The sequence below is a fragment of the Salmo trutta genome, chromosome 15 (genome assembly GCF_901001165.1).
Source record: "Salmo trutta chromosome 15, fSalTru1.1, whole genome shotgun sequence".
Lineage (NCBI taxonomy): Eukaryota > Metazoa > Chordata > Actinopteri > Salmoniformes > Salmonidae > Salmo > Salmo trutta.
Genome location: NC_042971.1, coordinates 44,022,929 through 44,050,714, shown reverse-complemented (window position 1 = coordinate 44,050,714; position 27,786 = coordinate 44,022,929). Strand labels below are relative to the sequence as shown.

Below are 27,786 nucleotides of genomic sequence, written 5' to 3'. Positions count from 1 at the left end.
GGATCCTTGAATTCCGGGACTCAAAGCCCTAACTGTCATTCTTAACCAGTAGAACTGGTAGGTTGGCAACGTGTGTTCTTCGTAGCATGAGAATCTGTTTAACTGTACTCTCTCTCCTCACCTGTCTGTCTCCCACACAGAGAGAGTTCCCCAAGTTCTTCACCTTCCGATCCAGAGACAAGGTTAGTGTCTTCACACTGTGTCAATATGAACACTGGCTTTATGGGCTACCATCAAATAATAGGGAATGGTCTGCTCAGTGGTAGTGGTCAATAAACGGGTTGAATCCATCCCAAAAAGATAAGGGAATTCATATTTGAAGTGCAAACACAGACTGAATATATTACTGAGATGAAAGATGAGCCCAAATGACCATGTTTCTCAATGTGTAGACTAGAGTTACAGTGGAAGAGGTAAGCCAGTTTCAACTAGGCAAGTGTCAATTTCACATAATGACTACAATTGAGGTGAGGCAATTTGAATAAGATGGCTGCAGAAGTACCTTCCCACTGTCCTTGCTCACCCCTTCGTTGGCACTGAAAGTCTCTCCAACATGATCAATGATGGCTCATCCCCTGCCTAGGCCCCTGATAGGCTCACTACAATGGCACCACAAACTCATTACCGTAATTATCTGTTTAATGACGTCTCCATTTAAGAGAAATTACACCCATTAGCAGGCTGAGATTGCCTTTGATTTAATTTACTTAATGCAGTGTATGGCTGGCGGGCACCCTCTACTCTTATACAAACCCAATGCTCCTGAAACAGCCAAGTTCCCTGAGTTCTGCAGCTATTAATATTGGGGATGATGGTAGAATAGCCTTAACTGGATAAGTCATTTCTAGGCCTTGAGGAAAGATCATTCCCATCTCTTGAACCCTTATTGGTTGGTGTGACCGTATCTTGCTGTTCCTGCTGTCTGACGGTGTCTTGTGCGACTGCCTTGCTATCTAATGAATTGTCACCATGCGTCTCCAGTTTGAGGAGGACAGGATCTACCGTCACTTGGAGCCAGCGCTGGCCTTCCAGCTGGAGCTGAACCGCATGCGTAACTTTGCCCTGACCGCCATTCCCTGTGCCAACCACAAGATGCACCTTTACCTGGGCGCTGCCCGTGTGGAGGTGGGCACAGAAGTCACAGACTACCGCTTCTTTGTCCGGGCCATCATCCGTCACTCAGACCTGGTCACCAAGGTGAGAGCAATAATGACACTGCTTTGTGTGTGTGTGTGTGTGTTTTGATTGTTACACCTGTTCAGTTTGTCTATGAAAATGTGTCCCTCTCTGACCTCTGCTTCCGTCCTCTGTCTTATCTCCAGGAGGCGTCTTTTGAGTACCTCCACAATGAGGCAGAGCGTCTGCTGTTGGAGGCCATGGACGAGCTGGAAGTGGCCTTCAACAACACCACTGTACGCACCGACTGCAACCACATCTTCCTCAACTTTGTCCCCACCGTCATCATGGACCCCTCCAAGGTCAGTGGCAGCACACCCAAGACCTGTACATGCACTGTGTACATTGGTTTTGTACATGTTTGTACACTGTACATGTAGTGATGTGTTTTGATATTGTATATGTTTATAACAAACTTCTCTCTGTGTAACCATGCTCAGATTGAGGAGTCGGTGCGCTCCATGGTGATGCGTTACGGCAGTAGGCTGTGGAAGCTCCGGGTGCTCCAGGCTGAGCTGAAGATCAACATCCGGCTGACGCCCACAGGCAAACAGATCCCCATCCGCCTTTTCCTCACCAACGAGTCAGGCTACTACCTGGACATCAGCCTGTACAAGGAGGTCACCGATTCCCGTACGGGACAGTTGGGGCCTAAAGACCGACAGGTGGGGCACTCGCACATCCCTCACGCCCCACACTCCCATCCAATCACAGGCCGGGGAAGCAGCTTCATACATAATCTTCAGCTCCCAGAATGTACCTTTTAATGGGCCACTCTTGGTTCTTGCTCAAGTATTTTCAAGTTTAGTTAAGAAATAAATGACATGCCAACTGTGGATCAGTCAGACCACTGTGTAAAGTGGAGCTGAGGGTTCTATAAGTGGTCTGGCCAGCCTGTTGGACAAGACTAGCAGTGATCATGATATTTTCCTTTTATATAGGAGAACAGGTAAGTTACAGCCATCTATATGTCATCCCATTCCAGGGTAAATGATTCATAAATCAAATGGTCATAGGCAGAGAGCATATGCAGAAGCTAAGAGGGGTTAAGAAAAAGAATACCCCCACTACTACAGTCTGTGAACCATAGTTGAGAGAGAAATACTGAAATGTAACGCTTCCCATTTATATTCTGGGCAGGTACCTTTATTCATTTAATGAATCTGGGTTCTATTTTGGAGGTGGTAGATGGTGCTAAGTGAGGATCCGGTGCATTGAGCTTAGCCTTATTCGTTAACACTTAAGCACCGGTGACACCAGACCTATTCTTACCTTATGCTACTGTAGGTCCATGACAAAGTCTCAATAGCCAGATGTGTTAGATTAATGCTTCTTTTCTTAAAAAATGACTTCTATTGTGTTCTCATTCTGAGGAGTCGATATGCTCCTGTCTCTAATGTGAAATGACCACTCAGGTTGCCAGGTCTGGTCAAAGAACCTAATCAGACGGATGTGCGATGTGCACAGCTGATTGGGATTTTAAAGAACGTGGTCTCCTATGTAGATAGAACTGATTCCACAACTCTAAACACCTTTCTCACCATTTCATGTTTATCTTGGAATACGGTCCATGCCTGATGTCTGTCCTCATTACATATTGGGTTCTGTGTTGTTTTTGTAGATGTGTGTGCTGCAAAGGGCATCTAGTGTCTGTGTGTGGGGAGTGACTCTGAGTCCCCTCTCCTCCAGATCATGTTCCAGGCATATGGGGACAAGCAGGGTCCTCTACATGGCATGCTCATCAACACCCCATATGTGACCAAGGACCTGCTGCAGTCCAAACGCTTCCAGGCCCAGTCTCTGGGAACCACCTACGTCTATGACTTCCCTGAGATGGTCAGACAGGTACGGACCGTGACGCAACGGCCCACAGTGGTCTCTGTTGATGGTGTACATAAAAACATACAATCATGTGTTTTTGTTTCATTTAACTAGGTAAGTCAGTTAAGAACACATTATTATTTACAATGATGGCCTACCCCGGCCAAACCTTAACCCGGATGACACTGGGCCAATTGTGCACTGCTCTATGGGACTCCCAATCATGGCCGGTTGTGATACAGCCTGGAATCGAACTAGGGTCTGTAGTGACGCCTCTAGCACTGAGATGCAGCGCCTTAGACCGCTGCACCACTCGGGAGCACTGTTTGGGGTCAATTGCATTTCAATTCGGTTAATTGAAATCCAATGCATGAAATGAAGATTTCACATTGTAAAATAATGGGAAATGTCCAATTCATTAATTAAAATGTCTAACCTGAATTGAAATGTAATTGACCTCAACCCTGCATGTTATCACTTTCCAGTAAGGTTGTTATATTAAGAGTGAGCAGCAGTCCCTCGTGTCTCTGGCTCCTCTTTCCTCCAGGCTCTAAAGAAGCTGTGGCAGTCCACCAAAGCCTTCGCCCACCTGCCCAAATGCCCTCTGCCCTCTGAGCTGCTCACTTTCACTGAGCTGGTCCTGGATCCACAGGGACAGCTGGTGCAGATGAACCGTCTACCAGGAGGGAACGAGGTGAGAAGTAACTCCTTTTAAAGTTGCAGTTCCATTTCTGATCTGTAGGTGTCTCTGTGTTTCTTTGGCAGGATTGTTCAGTAGCTGTTTGCCAGGTTATTGTATTGCATGGGTATTGTCTTTGTGGAAATGCATACAACAGTAATGTCTCGACTACATAAATGAATGTGTACCTGTGTGTGTCTCTCTAGATTGGCATGGTGGCCTGGCGGATGACCATCAGGACCCCGGAGTACCCGGCAGGGCGTGAGATCATTGTGATCAGTAATGACATCACACACAAGATTGGTTCGTTTGGGCCGCAGGAGGACCTGCTGTTCCTGCAGGCCTCAGAGATGTCCAGGGAGAGTGGCATTCCTCGTATCTACATCTCTGCCAACAGCGGTGCCCGCATCGGCCTGGCAGAGGAGATCAGACACATGTTCCATGTAGCCTGGCAGGACACGGCAGACCCCTACAAGGTCAGCTGGCAGAAGGGGGCATGGGGGTGTAGACCTCTATTGAAGAATTGAAACTCTATTTTGATTTGGAGATTAGTGTTGTAGGTCTCTTAGCAGATGGTTCTATTGTGATGCTGTTTTGTACTGTAGGGATTTACTGTTGTTTTGTCTATTGTTGTATTCCATTGGGGACCACGTTGGAAACAAGTGATATTTGCTTTAACGTGGAATCCCCTGGGTTGTACTCGGTGCATCTTTTTTTCCCAATAAATTGATTTGATTGATTAATCTACCCATGCCCGCCCCTCGCAGTCTGTTGATGCAAAGTCTGTTTCTCTCCCCAGGGCTTCAAGTACTTGTACCTGACCCCTCAGGACTACAAGAAGGTGTCAGCCCTGAATTCTGTTCACTGTGAACACATAGAGGATGAGGGAGAGTCCAGGTGAGTCCAGACATTACCCTTCAGCCATATTATTATTCACTGTCACCCTATTCAATACAGATAATACATCCAGCTCACTGGATTAGGCCAACGGAGAAACTGTAAATCAACAAATTAAGAGAGTCAATGGACTGTGCATGAATACACATGAAAAGCCCCTTGTACAATGGGAGAAATGGAATAAGGTTGAAGTGATGATTTCCACCGAGAAAGGCGTGATGTCTGACTGAGCCTTTCCTTGTTCAGGTACAAGATCACTGACATCATCGGGAAGGAGGAGGGTCTGGGGGTGGAGAACCTGAAGGGCTCCGGGATGATTGCTGGAGAGTCCTCTTTGGCCTATGACAAGGTCATCACTATGAACCTGGTACGCACCGACGCACTGGATGTACCGACACACACAGGCCTACGCACAGCACTTCTAGGAATGGTGGACTGGCCTACGCACAGCACTTCTAGGAATGGTGGACTGGCCTACGCACAGCACTTCTAGGAATGGTGGACTGGCCTACGCACAGCACTTATAGGAATGGTGGACTGGCCTACACACAGCACTTCTAGGAATGGTGGACTGGCCTACGCACAGCACTTCTAGGAATGGTGGACTGGCCTACGCACAGCACTTCTAGGAATGGTGGACTGGCCTACGCACAGCACTTATAGGAATGGTGGACTGGCCTACACACAGCACTTCTAGGAATGGTGGACTGGCCTACGCACAGCACTTATAGGAATGGTGGACTTAACACCTCTTTAATTCGAAACTGTCATATCTAAGTTACTACTTAAAGACAAGCTCCGGAACTATGGCGACTACTAAGTATATTTTTAAACATGGATTCAGACGTGATGGATGTGTCAATGTGTAGTTCGTACATGTAGAATATATGAGCAGAATTACTGTCTTACATCAATTAGCAAAGAAATCCTTATATTGAAAGCGGATGTTTTTCTGGAAGCTGTGACGTGCCATTTTTTTCCCCACGTGGGCCAGCCCCTTAACAATTCGAGTTCTAGCCAATGGGTTTCAGTCCCTCGCCATTTGAGTAATAGCTAGCAAGATGCACACACAGCAGAGAGGGAGAACAATGACGTGGTGCACGTATATCTGCAGATATGCACTTTTGGCTATTTTTAGAACTACTGGCTGAAAAGTATACAGAAGTACCGGAGAATCTGAGGCAGAGGATGGCAAATCTAAGAATTGGTTTACCCTGATCACTGACATGCACTTGACCAGTGGTTTCCTGACCAGTGGTTTCCTAACCAGGCTGTGTGTACTTCTCTCTTCAGGTGACTTGCCGAGCAATCGGGATCGGAGCCTACCTGGTTAGGCTGGGTCAAAGGACCATCCAGGTGGAAAACTCTCACATCATCCTCACTGGGGCTGGAGCACTCAACAAGGTAAGGGCCAGTATCACTCACCCTGTCCTAGCTGTACCTCATGGCACACAAAACTGGGTGGGGGGTGTCAATGTAATTGGCCATTTGATTAATTGTTCAGCGGTCTTATGGTTTGGGGGTAGAAGCTGTTAAGGAGCCTTTTGGTACTAGACTTGGCGTCCTGGTGCTGCTTGCCGTGCGGTAGCAGAGAAAACAGTCTATGACTTGGGTGACTGGAGTCTGACAATTGTATGGGCTTTCCTCTGACACCGCCTAGTATATAGGTCCTGCATGGCAGGAAGATTGGCCCCAGTGACGTCCTGGGCCATACACACTACCCTCTAGCGCCTTACCAGGCGGTGATGCAACTGGTCAGGATGCTCTCAATGGTGCAGCTGTAGAACGTTTTGAGTATCTGGGGACCCATGCCAAATCTTTTCAGTCTCCTGAGGGGGAAACGGTGTTGTCGTCCCCTCTTCACGACTGTCTTGGGTGTGTTTGGACCATGATAGTTCGTTGGTGATGTGGACACCAAGGAACTGGAAACTCTCGACCCATTCCACTACAGACCCGTTGATGTTAATGGGGGCCTATTCGGCCCGCCTTTTCCAGTAATCCACGATCAGCTCCTTTGTCTTGCTCACATTAAGGGAGAGGTTGTTGTCCTGGCACCACACTGCCAGTTCTCTGACCTCCCTATAAGCTGTCTCATCGTTGTTGGTGATCAGGCCTACCACTGTTGTGTCGTCAGCAAACTTAATGATAGTGTTGGAGTCGTGTTTGGCCATGCAGTCGTGGGTGAACAGGGAGTACAGGAGGAGACTAAGTACACACCCCTGAGGGGCCCCAGTTTTGAGGATCAGCGTGACGGACATGTTGTTGCGTACCCTTACCACCTGGGGATGGCCTGACAAAGTCCAGGATCCCGTTGCAGAGGGCGGTGTTTAGTCCCAGGGTCCTTAGCTTAGTGATGAGTTTTGTGGGCACTATGGTATTGAACGCTGAGCTGTAGTCAATGAACAGCATGCTCACACAGGTGTTCCTTTTGTCCAGGTGGGTAAGGGCAGTGTGGAGTGCGATTGAGATTGCGTCATCTGTTGTGGCGGTATGTAAATTGGAGTGAGTCTAGGGTTTCCGGGAGGATGCTGTTAATGTGAGCTATGACCAGCCTTTCAAAGCACTTCATGGCTACTGACATAAGTGCTACGGGACGGTAATCATTTAGGCAGGTTACCTTCGCTTCCTTGGGCACAAGGACTATGATGGTTTGCTTGAAACATGTAGGTATTACAGACTCTGTCAGGGAGAGGTTGAAAATGTCAGTGAAGACACTTGCCAGTTGGTCTGCGCATGCTTTGAGTACACGTCCTGGTAATCCATCTGGCCCTGCGGCTTTGTGAATGTTGACCGGTTTAAAGGTCTTGCTCACATCGGCTAACGAGAGCGTTATATCAGTCATCCAGAACAGCTGGTGCTCTCGTGCATGCTTCAGTGTTGCTTGCCTCGAAGCGAGCATAAAAGGCATTTAGCTCGTCTGGTAGACTCGTGTCACTGGGCAGCTCACGTCTGGGTTTCCCTTTATAGTCCGTAATAGTTTTCAAGCCCTGCCACATCCGACAAGCGTCAGAGCCTGTGTAGTAGGATTCAATCTTATCCTGTATTGACGCTTTTCTTGTTTGTTGGTTCGTCTGAGGGCATAGCGGGATTTCTTATAAGCGTCCGGATTAGTGTCCCGCTCCTTGAAAGTGGCAGCTCTAGCCTTTAGCTCGATGCGGATGTTGCCTGTAATCCATGGCTTCTGGTTGGGATATGTACGTACGGTTACTGTGGGGACGACGTCGTCGATGCACTTATTGATGAAGCCATGACTGAGGTGGTATACTCCTCAATGCCGTTGGATGAATCCCGTGCTAGCAAAACAGTCCTGTAGCGTAGCATCCACGTCATCTGACCACTTTGTGCTTTAGTTTTTGATTGTAAGCAGGAATCAGGAGGATAGAATTATGGTCAGATTTGCCAAATGAAGGGCGGGGAGAGCTTTGTATGCATCTCTTTGTGTGGAGTAAAGGTGGTCTAGAGTTATTTATTATCATTTTTTTCTTCCTCTGGTTGTAGTGCAGTGTCTGCAAAGGGACATTGGTTCTTTGTCTGATGAATAAAAGGTATATTCAGCTGTAGCACTCACCACCATGCATCACTAACAACAAGACCACACATAATTAAATGAACCATTTATAAAACAGATACCGTGAAGGACATTTTATACTCGTTTAATTGTCCTGTGTTTTTAAAAAAAATAGGCGATGTTCATGTGTGCTTATGCATCTGTGACGCACATAGATTGTTCCTTAGTTGATGCAATTAACACATCTGCATTTTAATTTGGAATTTCACTATTAATATGTATTACTCGGTCATGCCATTTATTTTGCAGTTAATTTGAGGAAGAGGACAAAGTGTGTGTAGTTTTGTTACTGTATTCTGTAAGGACAGAGCGTTAGCCATTGGATAGCTATCCCGTAAGAGAGCTCCCTCTGAAATAATATGGAGGCAGGAAGACTGCATTACGTCTGAATCTAACAATGCAAATTATATAATGGTGTTTTCTGATCCCATATTATTCTCTCACTCAGTGTGCAGTTTTCCACCTCAGTGATCAGGCCTTTTTCGCCCTTGTTCTGTGTTTGAACCCCCCCCCCCCCGTCTCCACAGTCATTCTGCTGCAGCTCCTGGTGGAATAATAGAAAGAGAAGCGTCAAGTTGTTGTTTGCATAGAAATAGCAGCGTGATGCCTGAGGCTGCTGCTGGGGCGAAGGACATTCATATCATTTGTCTCCAATCAGAATGAAAAGTTTTGCTGAGGCAGATTGTTTTCTCTCTCTCTCAGGGCTTCACTAGCACTGACTACCCACTGCTTTCCCCATCTCCCTGCCTCCGTCTCTCTTCCCCATCTCCCTGCCTCCGTCTCGGCATTAACATGACTTTATAACAAATTACATGACAAATCGCCGCATGACAAAACACAACATGCGTGTTTCCATTTGCAGGTTTTGCTTGCAAGCTCGTTTGTATGTGTGTGTTCGGATGCTAGAGAAACATCAGAAGATTATGTAATATATCACAATTTTACAAATGTATTGTGTTACAGTAAATGTTTAAATGGGAAACTATATAGATTTACTGAGAAATGTATACATCTACCAGTGCAGCGGTAAATCTATAGTTTTCCCCAAATGGATGTCACAATGATGGACCGTCCATTCAACAATAATATGGCAGAAAAATGTACCTAGACATTCACTATAACCTTGCCTTCATATTATATCCCCATAGACTCCCTGGTTCACCAAAGCCGTAGATACAGTCTGTCATCTAAAGACACTCATTTCATTCACTGATGGACATCTTTCTCCTATTTGTATGGTGACTGGATAGTAACTACTGGTACAAATATCCCAGTGGGCCACTAAAAGAGCCTACGTCCCTCTCTCGTGCCTCCACCCTACCTCTTTTCTCCCTCTGCTGTGGAATGTTAATGAACCAAGGCCCAGCCCGGTGGCACAGAGGCCCTGTGTCTGCCTGTCAAGGTGACTGCAATGCTTCCCGGGGCCACGGGCTGGCCTGACAGCTTTAGGAGAGCACCCAGGATTTGTAGCCAGGGACATATCCATTAATGGGAACAGAGAAAGTAAATGATGGTGAAGAGGTGAGAGCTGAGTGATCAACGAGCACCTCTGTGTTTTACGGAACTGTGTCCCCTGCACGGCCGCCTGTGTGTGTGTGTGTGTGTGTGTGGGGAGGTTAATGGGTCCATGCCATCCTTCATTAGCCTCTCACACCAGGAGAGACGCACAATAAACCAATATACACACACACATACAGGCAGTCTCATACACATGCTATTCACTGTGTGTGTGAGCATGTGTGTTTTTGTGTATGCGTGTGCGTGCTCATAAACCGTCTGTGAGGCAGTGTGCGGTGCGGGCGGGCAGCTCTTTGTCACAGCTCCTGTCGATTGTGTCGGGGAGGAGAAACCTCGGGTATTAATTCACTCTGGAGGTTACAAATAACCCCTGGGAGGGAGAGCGCTGGATGCTAGCGGGCCCCCGTGACCGCCGTGATGCAGTGATCCCTAGCCACCGATCGACAGTATTGACGAGGCTGTGCGGTGCCACGGTGGAGAGCAGGGGGGTCCCTGTCCCCTTTCAGATGTGTGTGTCATCCTATTGATCCACAGCCCCAGGGACCAGAGGCCTGGTGACACCACCCTTTATCCTCAGCCCTAAGCCTCAAAGGGCGTGGTTCACTATGCCCTGTAGGGAGAAGAATGGGTGTCTCAACATAAAAATACCCATTATTGTATTATTTTTTTTAAAAGGTTTTGCCTTTTTATTTAACTAGGCAAGTCATTTAAGAACAATTTTTTATTTTCAATGACGGCCTAGGAACAGTGGGTTAACTGCCTTGTTCAAGGGCAGAACGACAGATTTGTACCTTGTCAGCTCAGGGATTCAAACTTGCAACCTTTCGGTTACTAGCCCAACGCTCTAACACTAGGCTACCCTGCCGCCCCACTATCTAGTGTCTACATATGGTTGGCGGTCTCTCGGCTTGTAGTTTGTAGGGAAATTGGCTTACATAGTTTGACACTACCAAGGAAGAATTAGTGATTATTATACAGAATATGACATCACCCCCATCTTCTTTCCCGTAGGTGCTGGGTAGAGAGGTGTACACCTCCAACAACCAGCTGGGTGGGATTCAGATCATGCACAACAACGGTGTGACCCACAGCACTGTGTGTGATGACTTTGAGGGAGTCCACATGCTGCTGCACTGGCTCTCCTACATGCCCAAGGTAAGCATCAGCTCTTACTGTCAACATGTATTCCACTGTCCATTCATTTAGGCTTAACCAATGCAAATGTACCTTTATACTGTTAGCTACTCACAGTGAAGCTCTGTTAAATTCAGAGGCAATGTTTAGAGTTCTTGAATGTTTGTCCCCAATAGGACCGATCTAGTCCTGTGCCCATCATCAATGCCAAGGACCCCATAGACCGGCTGGTGGAGTTTATGCCCACCAAGGCTCCCTATGACCCCCGCTGGATGCTGGCAGGACGCCCCGGCCAAAGTAAGTAACCCCCTTTTTTTTTTTTTCTCCAGAGATTAATATTTCTTAAACATTTTAGAGTACCCCACAAACGAGAAATAACTACTTTTTACTTCCAACATATTGTAAACTTTGTACCTCACTCTTCACCAACTCTATCTAATCTTTCCATCGGTGTGCAATAAAGGATCCTGTTATTCTCTCTTATTGTTATAATAATAACAATAACAACCTATGTGTACAGTAGTCATTCATCCTCGTATCCAGTCTGCCTCAGCAGGTGTGAAACAGCAGCTGATTGTCATTTAAAGGTTGACATGCGATTTGCGCTGCTATCATTTTGGGCAGATCTCCCTGAGGTCAGGGGTTAAACTAATTCCTGACTGTTAGAGAGGGTTATAGGCTTGCTGTAGGGGGGATATTCCTCATTCAGACACTGTGAGAGACACTGTGAATCCTGGGCTCGCTGGGTGGATGAAGAGGTGGAGATAGCAGGGGAATGGATGGCTTAGGTTTTACATGCATGGTCAGGCCCGAGCAGATTCCATATCAGTGTAATTACAACTTTGGGCAGAGGAAGAGACTGAGGGGTGAAGCGCGAGGCAGAGCAGTCCATGTCTTTAGCTGTGATGAGTGGGGAGGCTTAATTGAATGGTAACCTCTTGGACTAGCCCTGTCGCTCTGTCTGCCAGGAACAGCAGAGCTGAGCAAGGCTCTTTACAGCCTCATCCGTCTGAAGATTAGAGATCTCTGTTCAAAATATAAAACAAACTCTGCTTTTGGCTGCATGGATATGACATGAGTGTATGGTCAGCATCTGGAGGGAAAAATGTATTTTTCTGCCAAATAAGGGCAAATGGTATTTCTCATTTACAGATGTTTACTTTGTAATAATCAAATATTAAAACTCTCTCTCGCTCTCCTCTCTCTCTGTCTTTCTGCAGCTCCAAAGGGCCCGTGGCAAAGTGGGTTCTTTGACCATGGCTCATTCATGGAGATCATGCAGCCTTGGGCTCAGAGTGTGGTGGTGGGCAGAGCCAGGTAAGGAGCCACATCACTCCACTATTTCTAAGCAATATAGACACACTATTAGTCCTTTGTCAAACATACCAGAGCATTAAGACCAAGTCATTCTCGTGTGTCCGCAGAGCTTCAATGGTCATCTTGGTCACAACATAATTTGTTGAGAATGTATGTAGTTATAGAACAGAATCTTGTTTGAACCATGCAGGAAATATATTAAGTGGCCTGAGATCTTTCCTCTGTTGAAGGTCATGCAAGTCGATCTACATTCTCCCGTACTGAAACCCCTCTAGCCTTTTTTTCACATGAACCCGTGGAGACCATTTTTATGCATCTGTGTCCAGCATGAGGGAAGTTGAAGTTAGTTTTGCGAGCCAATGCTAATTAGCTTAGCACAAAGGCTAGAAGTCTTTGGGTACAGCTAGCATGTGCTAGTTAGCATTAGCTCGCGAAACTACCTCTAACTTCATACTGGATGCAGATGCATGCATACAAATGGTATCCATGAGTTCATCTGACTCTGGGAAGAAAATAAAGGTATTCATTGCCAAAATCCTGAACTATCCGTTTAAGAGGCACTTACTATAGTGATTTTGTTTTTATTTAAGCTCTTGAGATGGGGAAAACATACTTTTTAATAAGTTGAACATGTGCTCTTTATGACAGAATGTTCAAATGAGGGGACATGTTTTTTTTTTTTTTTTACAAAGTTACACTACCCAAAAGGTACTCGTTCGGTGGAACGACCCTCCTATCAGCCCTCAGTGTCATAGTTGTGTGTCCTGTCCTGATATGACCCTCTTCTTTCTCACAGGCTAGGTGGCATACCTACTGGAGTGGTTGCTGTGGAAACTAGATCTGTGGAGCTGTCAATCCCAGCCGATCCAGCCAACCTGGACTCTGAAGCCAAGGTAACATCCTTTCAATACCTACAATATGTTGTGTCCTAATTCAGATTGTTTTACATGAACACAGAGAAATACACACACACACTTACTGTAACCCTCTGTTGTCCTATCCTCAGATCATCCAGCAGGCAGGCCAGGTGTGGTTCCCTGACTCTGCGTTTAAGACGTCACAGGCCATTAAGGACCTGAACCGCGAGGGCCTCCCTCTCATGGTGTTCGCCAACTGGAGGGGCTTCTCTGGAGGCATGAAAGGTACCAGAAAACACATGTTTTCTAAATATCTTAGTTATACCTGTGTCTGTGGGTTTTCAGTCTCTGATATAAAATCCCACTCCTGTGCCTCCCACAGACATGTATGACCAGGTGCTGAAGTTTGGAGCCTACATCGTGGATGGGCTGAGAGAGTACCGCCAGCCTGTTCTGGTGTACATCCCTCCCCAGGCAGAGCTCAGAGGAGGGTCCTGGGTGGTCATAGACCCCACCATCAACCCCCGCCACATGGAGATGTATGCTGACAAGGACAGTCGGTGAGTTTCTCTGAACATAACCCAGGTGGTAAGGGTAATCAAAAACACATCTGCCAAGCTGATCCTCAACACTGGGGCCCCTCAGTGGTGCGTGCTCAGTCCCCTCCTGTACTCCCTGTTCACCCACGACTGCGTGGCCAAGCACGACTCCAACACCATTAAGTTTTCTGACGACACAACAGGCCTGATCACCGACAACGATGAGACCGACTATAGGGAGGAGGTCCGAGACCTGGGAGTGTGGTGCCAGGACAACAACCTCTCCCTCAATGTGAGCAACACAAATGAGCTGATTGTGGACTACAGGAAACGGAGGGCCTAACAGGCCCCCATTAACTTCGATGGGGATGAAGTGGAGCGGGTTGAGTTTCAAGTTCCTTGGTGTCCACATCACCAACGAACTATCATGGTCCAAACACACCAAGACAGTTGTGAAGAGGGCACGACAACACATTTTCCCCCTCAGGAGACCGAAAGGATTTGGCATGGGTCCCCGGCTCCTCAAAGTTCTACAGCTGCACCATCGAGAGCATCCTGACCGGTTGCATCACCGCCTGGTATGGTAACAGCTCGGCATCTGACCGTAAGGCGCTACAGAGGGTAGTGCGTGCAGTCCAGGACATCACTGGGGCCAAGCTTCCTGCCATCCAGGACCTACAGTTGAAGTCGGAAGTGTACGTACACTTAGGTTGGAGTCATTAAAACTTGTTTTTCAACCACTCCACACATTTCCTGTTAACAAACTATCGTTTTGGCAAGTCAGTTAGGACATCTACTTTGTGCATGACACAAGTAATTTTTCAGACAGATTATTTCACTTGTAATTCACTGTATCACAATTCCAGTGGGTCAGAAGTTTACATATACACTAAGTTGACCGTGCCTTTAAACAGCTTGGAAAATTCCAGAGAATGTCATGGCTTTAGAAGCTTTTGATAGCCTAATTGACATCAATTGAGTAAATTGGAGGTGAAATCAGCCAAGACCTCAGAAAAACTAATTGTAGACCTCCACAAGTCTGGTTCATCCTTGGGAGCAATTTCCAAACACCTGAAGGTACACAAGCCTTTTCAGTTCTGCCCACAAATTTTCTATAGGATTGAGGTCAGGGCATTGTGATGGCCACTCCAGTACATTGACCTTGTTGTCCTTAAGCCATTTTGCCACAACTTTGGAAGTATGTTTGGGGTCACTGTCCATTTGGACGACCCATTTGCGACCAAGCTTTAACTTCATGACTGATGTCTTGAGATGTTGCTTCAATATATCCACAGTTTTCCTCCCCCATGATGCCATCTATTTTGTGAAGTGCACCAGTCCCTCCTGCAGCAAAGAACCCCCACAACATGATGCTGGAGGAACGGGTACAAAATTACCTATATCCACAGTAAAACGAGTCATATATCGACATAACCTGAAAGGCCGCTCAGCAAGGAAGAAGCCACTGCTCCAAAACCGCCATAAAAAAGCCAGACTACGGTTTGCAACTGCACATGGGGACGAAGATCGTACTTTTTGGAGAAATGTCCTCTGGTGTGATGAAACAAAAATAGAACTGTTCGGCCATAATGACCATCATTATGCTTGGAGGAAAAAGGGGGATGCTTGCAAGCCGAAGAACACCATCCCAACTGTGAAGCATGGGGGTGGCAGCATCATGTTGTGGGGGTTCTTTGCTGCAGGAGGGACTGGTGCACTTCACAAAATAGATGGCATCATGAGGAAGGAAAATTATGTGGATATACTGAAAATTTGTGGGCAGAACTGAAAAGGCTTGTGTGAACAAGGAGGCCTACAAACCTGACTCGGTTACACCAGCTCTGTCAGGAGGAATGGGCCAAAATCCACCCAACTTATTGGGGGAAGCTTGTGGAAGGCTACCTAAAACGTTTGACCCAAGTTAAACAATTTAAAGGCAATGCTACCAGATACTAATTGAGAGTATGTAAACTTCTGACCCACTGGGAATGTGATGAGAAATAAATCTGAAATAAATCATTCTCTCTGCTATTATTCTGACATTTCACATTCTTAAAATAAAGTGGTGATCCTAACTGACCTAAGACAGGGAATTTTTACTAGGATTAAATGTCAGGAATTGTGAAATACTGAGTTTAAATGTATTTGGCTAAGGTGTATGTAAACTTCCGACTTCAACTGTATATACTAGGCGGTGTCAGAGGAAGGCCCAAAAAAATTGTCAGACTCCAGTCACCCAAGTCATAGAATGTTCTCTCTGCTACCGCATGGCAAGCGATACCAGAGCGCCAAGTCTAGGACCAAAAGGCTCCTTAACAGCTTCTACCCCCAAGCCATAAGACTGCTGAACAATTCATCAAATGGTCACCCAGATTATTTACATTAACTATTTACATTATCTATGCATAGTCACTTTAGACATTACCTCGACTAACCTGTACCCCCTGTATATAGCCTCATTATTGTTTTTTCATTTACTTTTTGTTTTTAATTATTTTATTTTTATTATTTGGTAAATATTTTATTAACTCTATTTCTTGAACTGCATTGTTGGTTAAGTAAGCATTTCACTGTAAGGTCTACTCCTGTTGTATTCTGAGCATGTGACAAATAAAATGTGATTTGATTTAGCAAAGCACTTTCCAAACCGATTTTTACTTCTACTACTGTAATAGTGTTCAGTCAGTAATGTTAGGGTGCTGTGTTGAAGACGTCCTCTGTCTGTTCTACAGTGGTGGAGTGTTGGAGCCAGAGGGAACAGTAGAGATCAAGTTCAGGAAGAAGGACCTGGTGAAGACTATGAGGAGGGTAGACCCGGTCTACATGGGCCTGGCAGAGAGACTGGGTGAGTAAGATGCACTCGCTTTTTTCCTATATTCTCTCAATCACACAATGCCGTTCTCTTTTGCAAATAATCAACTCTTTCACAACTGCTCTTCTCTTTCTCATTTGCTCTCTCTTTCTCATTCTCTCTCTGTGAGGGAGGGATGGTAATATCTAGCGGAGTATGTGTGCTGTAATTCCCTGTCACTCTTGTTCTTTATCTGAGGGTGATCGTATCGTCCCTGCTCTGTTCCCTGGGGAGATGTGTCAATCACGGCAGGGCCAGATCAATCAGCAGGGCCTGCTCTCCCCCCACCCAACCCGGGATTATTGATTGTTCTCTGGGCTCACAGGAGCACCATGGAGCAATGGGCCAGCGCCGGGCCTCAAGGGGCTGTGGTGGGGATGCTGACCGATTGGCTCTGACAGAAATCAATCTCTGCTGACAGGTAGCACAGCAGCCAGAGGTTCTGGAGAACAGTGTAGCAAAACAGACAGTGAAACGGAGAGCTGAGCTGAGCCTGCACTCAATCATGAAGAACCAACCAACTCCGGGATAATGAGTGGCGCTTACACACTATTGCATAAAACCAACACCATGCTAATGGAGTGTAGCTTCTTACCTAAACACTCCTGTTGTCAAACACTCCTGTTGTCATGCGGTTATCACCGTTAACTCGGACATCATGCAGCCTCAGCCCGGTCAATTCCTGCCAGTCTTCACAGCGCGATATCAACCCAGAGCATATCGGACTGCTTTTTCTCTACCACATCTCCGGATTCCTACCGCAAGCTCCGAACCTTTACACCGGATCATTGCAGCTAGCTAGCTGCGATCCGAGTAGCTACTCCTGGCTAACGTCTCTATCCCGACGCAAGCACCAGTTAGCCTGGAGCTAGGCACATCTCCCGGCTAGCTGAAGATGTCCATCATCCAATTCTTGGGCTACAATAGCTATTTTGCCAATTGGCCTGGACCCTTTTACTGCCGACACGGAGCCCCGCCAATCCATCACGACTGGTCTGCCGACGTAACCGTCCGAGGGGGTTTCAACAGGCTCTTCCGCTGCGACGTCCCCCTGAGGCCCATTTGCTAGCCCCGGCCCGCTAGTTGTCTGAATCGCTGTGACTCCAGCTCGCCTAGCTACTCACTGGACCCTATGATAACTCGGCAACACATGCCCCTCCCTAATGTCAATATACCTTGTCTATTGCTGTTTTGGTTAGTGATTGTCTTATTTCACTGTAGAGCCTCCAGCCCTGCTCAATATTCCTTAGCGTACCCTTTTGTTCCACCTGCCCCCCACCAGGATCTCAACGATCATTGCCTCATTGCCTGCGTCCGTAATGGGTCTGCGGTCAAACGACCACCCCTCATCACTGTCAAACACTCCCTAAAACACTTCAGTGAGCAGGCCTTTCTAATCGACCTGGCCCGGGTATCCTGGAAGGATATTGACCTCATCCCGTCAGTAGAGGATGCCTGGTTGCTCTTTAAAAGTGCTTTCCTCACATGTTATATAAGCATGCCCCATTCAAAAACTGTAGAACTAAGAACAGATATAGCCCTTGGTTCAACCCAGACTTGATTGCCCTTGACCAGCACAAAAACATCCTGTGGCGTTCTGCATTAGCATCGAATAGCCCCCACGATATGCAACTTTTCAGGGAAGTCAGGAACCAATCTACTCAGTCAGGAAAGCTAAGGCTAACTTTTTCAAACAGAAATTTGCATCCTGTAGCACTAATTCCAAAAAGTTTTGGGAGACTGTAAAGCCCATGGAGAATAAGAGCACCTCCTCCCAGCTGGCCACTGCACTGAGGCTAGGAAACACTGTCACCACCGATAAATCTACGATAATTGAGAATTTCAATCAGTATTTTTCTACGACTGGCCATGCTTTCCACCTGGCTACCCCTACCCTGACCAACAGCGCTGCCCCCCCCCCCCCCCCACGCACTTCCTTCAACCAAATCCAGATAGCTGATGTTTTGAAAGAGATACAAAATCTGGATCCCTACAAATCAGCTGGGCTAGACAATCTGGACCCTCTCTTTATAGAATTATCTGCCGAAATTGTTGCAACCCCTATTACTAGCCTGTTCAACCTCTCTTTCGTATCGTCTGAGATCCCCAAAGATTGGAAAGCTGCCGCAGTCATCACCCTCCTCAAGGGGGGAGACACTCTAAACCCAAACTGTTAAAGACCTATATCCATCCTGCCCTGCCTTTCTAAAATATACGAAAGCCAAGTTGTTAAACAGACCACTGACCGTTTCGAATCCCACCGTACCTTCTCCACTATGCAATCTGGTTTCCGAGCTGGTCATGGGTGCACCTCAGCCACGCTCAAGGTCCTAAACGATATCATAACCGCCATCGATAAAAGACAGTACTGTGCAGCCGTCTTCATCAACCTGGCCAAGGCTTTCGACTCTGCCGATAAGAATGTGGTGATTGACAGACTCAATAGCCTTGGCTTCTCAAATGACTGCCTCGCCTGTTTCACCAACTACTTCTCAAAGTTCAGTGTTTCAAATCGGAGGGCCTGTTGTCCGGACCTCTGGCAGTCTCTATGGGTGTGCCACAGGGTTCAATTCTCGGGGCGACTCTTTTCTCTGTATATATATCAATGATATCACTCTTGCTTCTGGTGATTCTCTGATCCACCTTCACGTAGACGACACCATTCTGTATACTTCTGGCTCTTCTTTGGACACTGTGCTAACAAACCTCCAAACGAGCTTCAATGCCATACAACACTCCTTCCGAGGCCTCCAACTGCTTTTAAGTGCAAGTAAAACTAAGTGCATGCTCTTCAACCGATTGCTGCCCGCAACCTCCCGCCCGACTAGCATCACTACTCTGGACGGTTCTGACTTAAAATTTGTGGACAACTACAAATACCTACAGTTGAAGTCGGAAATGTACATACACTTAGGTTGCAGTCACAAGTCAGTTAGGACATCTACTTAGTGCAAGTAATTTTTCCAACTATTGTTTACAGACAGATTATTTAATTTATAATTCACTGTATCACAAATCCAGTGGGTCAGAATTTTAAATACATTTAAGTTGACTGTGCCTTTAAACAGCTTGGAAAATTCCCGAAAATGTTGTCATGGCTTTAGAAGCTTCTGATAGGCTAAGTGACATCATTTGAGTCAATTGGAGGTGTACCTGTGGATGTATTTCAAAGCCTACCTTCAAACTCAGTGCCTCTTTGCTTGACATCATGGGGAAAGCAAAAGAAATCAGCCAAGACCTCAGAAAAAAAATTGTAGACCTCCACAAGTTTGGTTCATCCTTGGGAGCAATTTCCAAACGCCTGAAGGTACCACATTCGTCTGTACAAACAATAGCACGCAAGTATAAACACCATGGGACCACGCAGCTGTCATACCGCTCAGGAAGGAGACAAACATACTTTGGTTTGAAAAGTGCAAATCAATCCCAGAACAACAGCAAAGGACCTTGTGAATATGCTGTAGGAAACAGGTACAAAAGTATCAATATCCACAGTAAAACAAGCCCTATATCGACATAACCTGAAAGGCCGCTCAGCAAGGAAGAAGCCACTGCTCTAAAACCTCCATTAAAAAAAGACAGACTACAGTTTGCAAGTGCGCATGGGGACAAAGATTGTTCTATTTGGAGGAATGTCCTCTGGTCTGATGAAACAAAAATAGAACTGCTTGTCCATAATGACCATTGTTATGTTTGAAGGAAAAAGGGGGAGGCTTGCAAGCCGAAGAACGCCATCCCAACTGTGAAGCACAGGGGTGGCAGCATCATGTTGTGGGGTGCTTTGCTGCAGGAGGGACTGGTGCACTTCACACAATAGATGGCAACATGAGGAAGGAAAATTATGTGGATATATTGAAGTAACATCTCAAGACATCAGTCAGGAAGTTAAAGCTTGGTCGCAAATGGGTCTTCCAAATGGACAATGACCCCAAGCATACTTCCAAAGTTGTGGCAAATGGCTTAAGGACAACAAAGTCAAGGTACTGGAGTGGCCATCACAATGCCCTCAATCCTATAGAAAATTTGTGGGCAGAACTGAAAGTGTGTGTGCGAGCAAGGAGGCCTACAAACCTGACTCAGTTACACCAGCTCTGTCAGCAGGAATGGGCCAAAATCCACCCAACTTATTGGGGGAAGCTTGTGGAAGGCTACCTAAAACTTTTGACCCAAGTTAAACAATTTAAAGGCAAAGCTACCAGATACTAATTGAGAGTATGTAAACTTCTGACCCACTGGGAATGTGATGAACGAAATAAAATAAATCATTCTCTCCTATTATTCTGACATTTCACAATCTTAAAATAAAGTGGTGATCCTAACTGACAGGGAAGTTTTCTAGGATTAAATGTCAGGAATTGTGAAAAACTGAGTTTAAATGTATTTGGCTATGGTGTATGTAAACTTCCGACTTCAACTGTGGGTGTCTGGTTAGACTGTAAACTCTCCTTCCAGACTCACATAAAGCATCTCCAATCCAAAATTAAATCTTCCTATTTCGCAGCAAGGCCTCCTTCACTCATGCTGCCAAACACCCTCGTAAAACGGACTATCCTACCGATCCTTGACTTCGGCGACATCATTTACACAATAGCCTCCAACGCTCCACTCAGCATACTGGATGTAGTCTTTCAGTGTCATCCGTTTTGTCACCAAAGCCCCATATACTATCCACCACTGCGACCTGTATGCTCTCGTTGGCTGACCCTACATATTCGTCGCCATACCCACTGGCTCCAGGTCATCTATAAGTCTATGCTAGGTAAAGCCCCGCCTTATCTCAGCTCACTGGTCACAATAGCAACACCCACCCATAGCACGCGCTCCAGCAGGTATATTTCACTGGTAACCCCCAAAGCCAACACTTCCTTTGGCTGCCTTTCCTTTCAGTTCTCTGCTGCCAATGACTGGAACGAATTGCAAAAATCACTGAAGCTGGAGTCTTGTATCTTCCTCTCTAACTTTAAGCATCAGCTGTCAGAGCAGCTTGCCGATCACTATACCTGTACACAGCCAATCTGTAAATAGCACACCCGACTACCTCATCCCCATATTGCTACTTATCCTCTTGCTCTTTTGCACCCCAGTATCTCTACTTGCACATCATCAGCACATCTATCACTCCAGTGTTAATGCTCAATTGTAATTATTTTGCCTCCATGGCCTATTTATTGCCTTCCTCCCTACTCTTCTACATTTGTACATAGATGTTTCTATTGTGTTATTGACTGTACGTTTATGTGTAACTCTGTTGTTTTTGTCGCACTGCTTTGCTTTATCTTGGCCAGGTCGCAGTTGTAAATGAGAACTTGTTCTCAACTGGCCTACCTGGTTAATAAAGGTGAAATTAAAAATTCAAAAAATTCTGTCAATAAGGAAGTGTAGCCCATCCCAAACGTTCAGCATCACATTGACACAATGTCCTTGGCATGTTAGTTTCTGATGTTACATAAATGTTCTCGACATACAGCCTGCTTGAATCATACCTCCGTGAATAATCCCTGCCTCACCATAACCTGCTCAGTATGGTTTGTGTTGTAACCCTCCTGCTCATTTTGCTCCCTCTCCCCAGGTACCCCAGAGCTGGGCCCGCCAGAGAGGAAGGAACTGGAGACCAAACTAATGGAGCGGGAAGAGTTCCTGTTACCCATCTACCACCAGGTAGCCGTGCAGTTCGCCGACCTCCACGACACCCCGGGACGCATGCAGGAGAAGGGCGTCATCACGGTGAGACGACACTGTCACAAAGTCACGCTGAAGCAAAAGTGATCACAACAGAGATTGTGTCAGAACACTATCAAAATGAAGGGTGCAATAGGGTCCCCCACAGCAATATGAGAAGAAATGTTAGTTTTCTTTGATAAAATCTAACTCATACACACACAACTGTGTCTATGCAGTATGTGAGTAACCAAGCCTGTATTACCCAGGATGCAGTAGCCTGGTACAGTTGATGAGATGCCTAGGGAATAGTGTGTTCCAATCTATCTCAGGCTGTGAGACGTGTCTTTATAATTATCTGCTGATGACCCGGACCATCACCTCAGCAAGCACAGAACAGCCCCAGGCAGGATTCCAGGCTCTCTATCACACACACGCTCACACACTTGAAACACACACTCGTGTACGCACAATGGGTTACTTCATGAGAGAAGACTGCTGGGGCATTTCTGTATAAGAGATGACAATCTCTCTGACACTCTCAAGATGCATGCAAATGTAACAGCAAAATCATCTCTGATGGATGCCTGCAAATGCAACAGCACAATAATCTGTGATTGACAGACACACAGATTCCCATTAGAATACCAAGGACCAATGGATTTCTCTGGGGGTCTCTCTTCCTCTCAGTGGCGATTTTTAGCATGAAAATCTTGGTGGGGCAACCCCCCCCCCCCCCAATAAAGCTGTCCCAACATCAGAGCTTTATTTCCAGCACCATAGAGGGAATCCTTACCACCGCTACACCTGGATATCAGTGGATCCTTGTCTGGCAACGAAACAATTCATTCAGCCTCGTTTACTACCTTTTAAAAAACATAGCTGATATGGCTGACCATATCTCCCTGGCACATTACATAATTTATGCAGCAACTTATAAGACATTGTTGTGCGCGGCGGTTACAATTCCGAGTTGGATGACCGTTCAAAACATATTTTCCCAATCCGACTTCCCAGTTGCAATGCTTGCGGTTAGCCACTGTCACCGATTCCTTCCAAACAACTCATTGTTGAATTTGCGATGTCCAACTTGTCTAATGTTTATGGTCGATGAGCACAAAACGTTTTATCTATATTTTCTCTTCATTATTTCTCTTCATATGACAAGGATTAAAAAGGATTTGCCAGTAGACGTGATTCATGACGATGACTGCTAGCTAAGATTGTGAAAGTAAGATGTTGACATGATCAGTCCAATCAAAGCTACTGTACATATAATGTGATTTGATGTCATTTCTGTGGCCAATGACCTTGAGCCTTCTTGGAAGGGCACTTGTAATATAACTCTATGGTAAGACCCAAAGGGCTGAAATTTTGGATGTACTAAAGGACTGAAGCTAGGCGATTGCACGAGGTCCCCATGAGTGATAGAATACTGAGCCAATCACGGTGCAATGCTCCTATTTTCTGCTGGCCCGCCCCACCACCACAGAAAGCACTGAGCTAGGCTGAAACACCTGCATTTTGGAGCTGCCTTACTCAAGAAAACGGAAAAGAGACCGTGGTTGTATGCGGCTTTATTAACTCAATTCTATATATTTTTTTCACATTGCTTTCAAACTGATATGTGACACGTATTAATGCCAAAATATATATTTTTTAAATTGGCATGTAGGTCTCAAAGCAGGTGGGGCTCAGCCCAAATAAATGACAGGACACCACTGCTTGCACTCATAAGTTCTCATATCATGATGAACAAATATTTTATTCAGTTCAAAATAATAAAACATGTATGTAAGTAATGTCAGATATTAGACAATGTTTTGGTGAATAATTACACATTATACGATTCTATTTAAATGTTAAAAGTACAGTGTCAGCTAGTATGGCTTGTCTGTGAGATATATCCTCTCTGAAGCTCTGGTGTGTGTGGTTGGTTTCCCAGGACATTCTGGAGTGGCGGACATCACGTCACTTCTTCTACTGGCGCCTGAGGCGTCTGCTGCTGGAGGACACGGTCAAGAGGAAGATCCAGGTGGCCAACAGCGAGCTGACTGATGGACAGATCCAGGCCATGCTGAGACGCTGGTTCGTAGAGGCTGAGGGGACCGTCAAGGTGACTGTCCACTACCTGCTCCTCTACTTTCCTTAAACCAGCCCACCACAGCACCGAGACACTGACGGTCACTGTCGGCTAGTTTATTTATTTATTTCACCTTTATTTAACCAGGTAGGCTAGTTGAGAACAAGTTCTCATTTGCAACTGCGGCCTGGCCAGGATAAAGCATAGCAATTCGACACATACAACAACACAGTTACACATGGAATATTCAAAACATACAGTTAATAATACAGTAAAACAAAAAGTCTGAGGTAGATATATATATATATGGGCTGTTTACAGATGGGCTATGTTCAGGTGCAGTGATCTGTGAGCTGCTCTGACAGCTGGTGCTTAAAGCTAGTGAGGGAGATATGAGTCTCCAGCTTCAGAGATTTTTGCAGTTCGTTCCAGTCATTGGCAGCAGAGAACTGGAAGGAAAGACGACCAAAGGAGGAATTGGCTTTGGGGGTGACCAGTGAGATATATATATATATATATATATATAATATATATATATACTATATATATATATATAATATATAGAGAGAGAGAGAGAGAGAGATAAGAGAGAGAGAGAAGAGAGAGAGAGAGAGAGAGATAGAGAGAGAGAGAGAGAGAGAGAGAGAGAGAGAGAGAGAGAGAGAGAGAGAATAGAGAGAGAGAGACAAAGAGAGAGAGGAGAGAGAGAAGAGAGAGAGAGAGAGAAGAGAGAGAGGAGAGAGGAAGAGAGGGAGAGAGAGAGGAGGAGAGAAAGGAGAAGGAGAAGAGAGAGAGAGAGAAGAAGAGAGAGAAGAAGAGAGAGAGAGAGGAAGAGAGAGGAATGAGAGAGAGAGGAGAGAGAGAGAGAGAGAGAGAGAGAAGAGAGAGGGGGGGGGGGGTAGAGAGAAGAGAGGGAAGAGAGGAGGAGAAGAGAGAGAGAGAGAGAGAGAGGGAGAGATAGAGAAGAGAGAGAAGAGAGAGAGAGAGGAGAGAGAGAGAGAGAGAGAGGAGAGAGAGAGAGAGAGAGAGAGAGAGAGAGAGAGAGAGAGAGAGAGATCTGCTGGAGCGCGTGCTGCTATGGTGACCAGTGAGCTGAGATAAGGCGGGGCTTTACCTAGCAGAGACTTGTAGATAGCCAGTGGGTTTGGCGACGAGAATGAAGCGAGGGCCAACCAACGAGCGCGTACAGGTCGTAATGGTGGGTAGTGTATGGGGCTTTGGTGACAAAACAGATGGCACTGTGATAGACTGCATCCAGTTTGTTGAGTAGAGTGTTGTAGGCTATTTTATAGATGACTTCACCAAAGTTGAGGATCGGTAGGATGGTCAGTTTTACGAGGGTATGTTTGGCAGCATGAGTGAAGGATGCTTTGTTGCGATATAGGAAGCCGATTCTAGATTTAATTTATGGATTGGAGATGCTTAATGTGAGTCTGGAAGGAGAGTTTACAGTCTAACCAGAGGCTGCAGAGTATATATCTATACCGTCCTTTACAGTATCATAATTAAAGTCTGGTTTTAGTCATTTTCAAAACAAATACATTCCGATCAGTTACATTTCAAACCAGGAGTTGTGGTGTCTTGGATATGGCTAGGTAGAAATAACTTGAAGTGATGGTGATAGAAGAGATGTCCCTTAGCCCAGACATCTGCCTTCAGGGGTGACTAGAAAAAGCCCAGCTCCTGAGGTACACTGAGAGTATATCTTTAGAAGCGGCCGTCTTGTTAGCTTAATACATTACTCCAATCAGGGCCGGCTATCTTAAGCTACAATTAATCCGAGCCCTGGCACGTGCAGATAGGAGTGCGACACGCTGTTTCTTAATTAAAATCAAACGGATAAAAAATGATTAATAAGGGCATTAAATGTTCTTGCGGACTACAAGCAGGAGCGCTCTTAAAATGGCGTGAGGTCATGCCCTCCCAATCTGCCTAAGCCCCCCCGTCTGCCTTTGTTTGGGATCAGAGACTGGCTGCGCTCATGAATAGGGATCTCTCTATCAGGTCCAGTCAAAAAGGCATCAGTGGTCTGCTTTGTAGCTCTTTCACTTCTGATAGGATATTATTTTCATTTATTTTATTTTTTTCACTTTCTTGCTTTGCTAGTTCAAACAAGCAAGGTTATGAGAAAATTATTGTAGTGCTCTCCTGCTCGAAAATGGGTACATTTAAGGCCAAAAAAAGTAATCTTCCTCTCTTCTCTCTGTATGTGTGCAGGCGTATCTATGGGACAGCAATGAGGAGGTAGTGGAGTGGCTGGAGAAGCAGCTGAAGGAGGAGGAGGGGGCCAGGTCTATCGTCGATGAGAACATTAAGTACATCCGCAGGGACCACATCCTCAAGCAAATCCGCAGGTGAGACAGACAGCCTGTTTAACAGGCAGATCACTGGGAACTTACTGGCCTTTAGATGTCCAGTAGCAGTCAACTCAAAGCCTTGTATAGTACCATATGTTTATGCAGTGGGATATTTCCTGGTGTCAGGAAAGTGCAATGTCACTGATTCCCACATAATCAATTTATTCCATGTAATTCTTTGTTTTACTGTGCATTGCCTTAATTTCACTCACAATCTCTCATCTCTTTTTTTCTCTCATCTCTTCTTAGCCTGGTCCAAGCCAACCCTGAGGTTGCCATGGATTCCATCGTGCACATGACCCAACACATCTCCCCAACACAGCGTGCTGAGGTGGTCCGCATCCTGTCTACCATGGATGCTGCCCCGGCCGCCACCTAAGCCTCATTTATACCTGGTTCTAACATGCGTCCTTTGTCTTGATCTTGTCCACATTCTGATCTTGTCCACATTTTTTGAGCGGTATAGATTATTGTGATCAGATCTTCCTGACCACCTCCAGAGGTAGTCAGGGACCCATTGTATTTGGATAACAATCCATTGTAAACAGATCTGGATGGTCAATCCATTTAAATCATTATACCAGTCTCTAAAACCATTGACAGGTAGCTCCATTGACTTATCGCCTCCTTAATTGTCTTACAAAAATTATATATATTTTTAAAGATTATCTGTCACATAATTTGCATACAGGGAGGCACCAGGAAATCTGGTCACAGTGGTTGGCGGATAAGAGACACATTTTACTACCATGTGTAGATCAAATTGTATTTGTCACATGGGCTGAATACAACAGGTGTAGACTTTACTGTGAAATGCTTACTTACGAGCCTTTTCCCAGCAATGCAGAATTAAAAAGTAAGAAACATTAGCAAAATAAAAAGAAGTAATAACACAATCAATTAACAATATCCAATTAACAATATCGAGGCTATATACAAGGAGTACCGGTACCGAGTCGATGTACGAGGTAGTTGAAGCAATCAGGAAAATTGAGCGTATCAGCAGCGTGTGTGTGTGTGGGTAGAGCAGTGAGTATGCAAGAGAGTCAGTGATATTTTTTATTTTTTTTATAAAAGGGTATTCATCAGAGGCAATGTGGGCACAATCAGAATGTGAATATGATCCGGACAAAGGACTCACGTTATCACCAGTTATAAACCTAGAGGGCCTCTCCTCTCAGCCTGGCCCCACTGTCTCCGGTGCACTGCACCCTGGCACTGCCCCTGTGGAGGAACAGTGCTGGAAACTGGAGCTGGAGGAGCCAACATGGCAGCCGATGAGTTTGTGCTGTTACTGATGAAACTGTTGGCAATGATTCTGGAGGGGGGGG

At 45.8% G+C, this 27,786-nt stretch overlaps 1 protein-coding gene across 2 annotated transcripts in view; it reads left to right on the top strand.

Annotated features, from left to right (window-relative positions):
* Positions 1 to 27,330, top strand: part of LOC115149130 (acetyl-CoA carboxylase 1) — a 54,247-nt gene extending 26,917 nt beyond the window's left edge. For both annotated transcript variants that reach the window (XM_029691671.1, XM_029691670.1), the window contains exons 32-52: positions 141 to 182; positions 982 to 1,197; positions 1,323 to 1,478; positions 1,617 to 1,841; positions 2,866 to 3,021; positions 3,545 to 3,691; positions 3,883 to 4,152; positions 4,476 to 4,573; positions 4,820 to 4,940; positions 5,867 to 5,977; positions 10,671 to 10,814; positions 10,970 to 11,090; positions 12,014 to 12,110; positions 12,907 to 13,003; positions 13,117 to 13,252; positions 13,350 to 13,527; positions 16,239 to 16,351; positions 21,927 to 22,081; positions 23,961 to 24,131; positions 26,316 to 26,452; positions 26,705 to 27,330. In XM_029691671.1, the coding sequence (XP_029547531.1) occupies positions 141 to 182; positions 982 to 1,197; positions 1,323 to 1,478; positions 1,617 to 1,841; positions 2,866 to 3,021; positions 3,545 to 3,691; positions 3,883 to 4,152; positions 4,476 to 4,573; positions 4,820 to 4,940; positions 5,867 to 5,977; positions 10,671 to 10,814; positions 10,970 to 11,090; positions 12,014 to 12,110; positions 12,907 to 13,003; positions 13,117 to 13,252; positions 13,350 to 13,527; positions 16,239 to 16,351; positions 21,927 to 22,081; positions 23,961 to 24,131; positions 26,316 to 26,452; positions 26,705 to 26,834 (3,021 nt within the window). In that variant the 3' untranslated portion in view covers positions 26,835 to 27,330. The remainder of the gene's footprint in view (positions 1 to 140; positions 183 to 981; positions 1,198 to 1,322; positions 1,479 to 1,616; positions 1,842 to 2,865; positions 3,022 to 3,544; positions 3,692 to 3,882; positions 4,153 to 4,475; positions 4,574 to 4,819; positions 4,941 to 5,866; positions 5,978 to 10,670; positions 10,815 to 10,969; positions 11,091 to 12,013; positions 12,111 to 12,906; positions 13,004 to 13,116; positions 13,253 to 13,349; positions 13,528 to 16,238; positions 16,352 to 21,926; positions 22,082 to 23,960; positions 24,132 to 26,315; positions 26,453 to 26,704) is intronic.
* Positions 27,331 to 27,786: the final 456 nt, after the last annotated feature.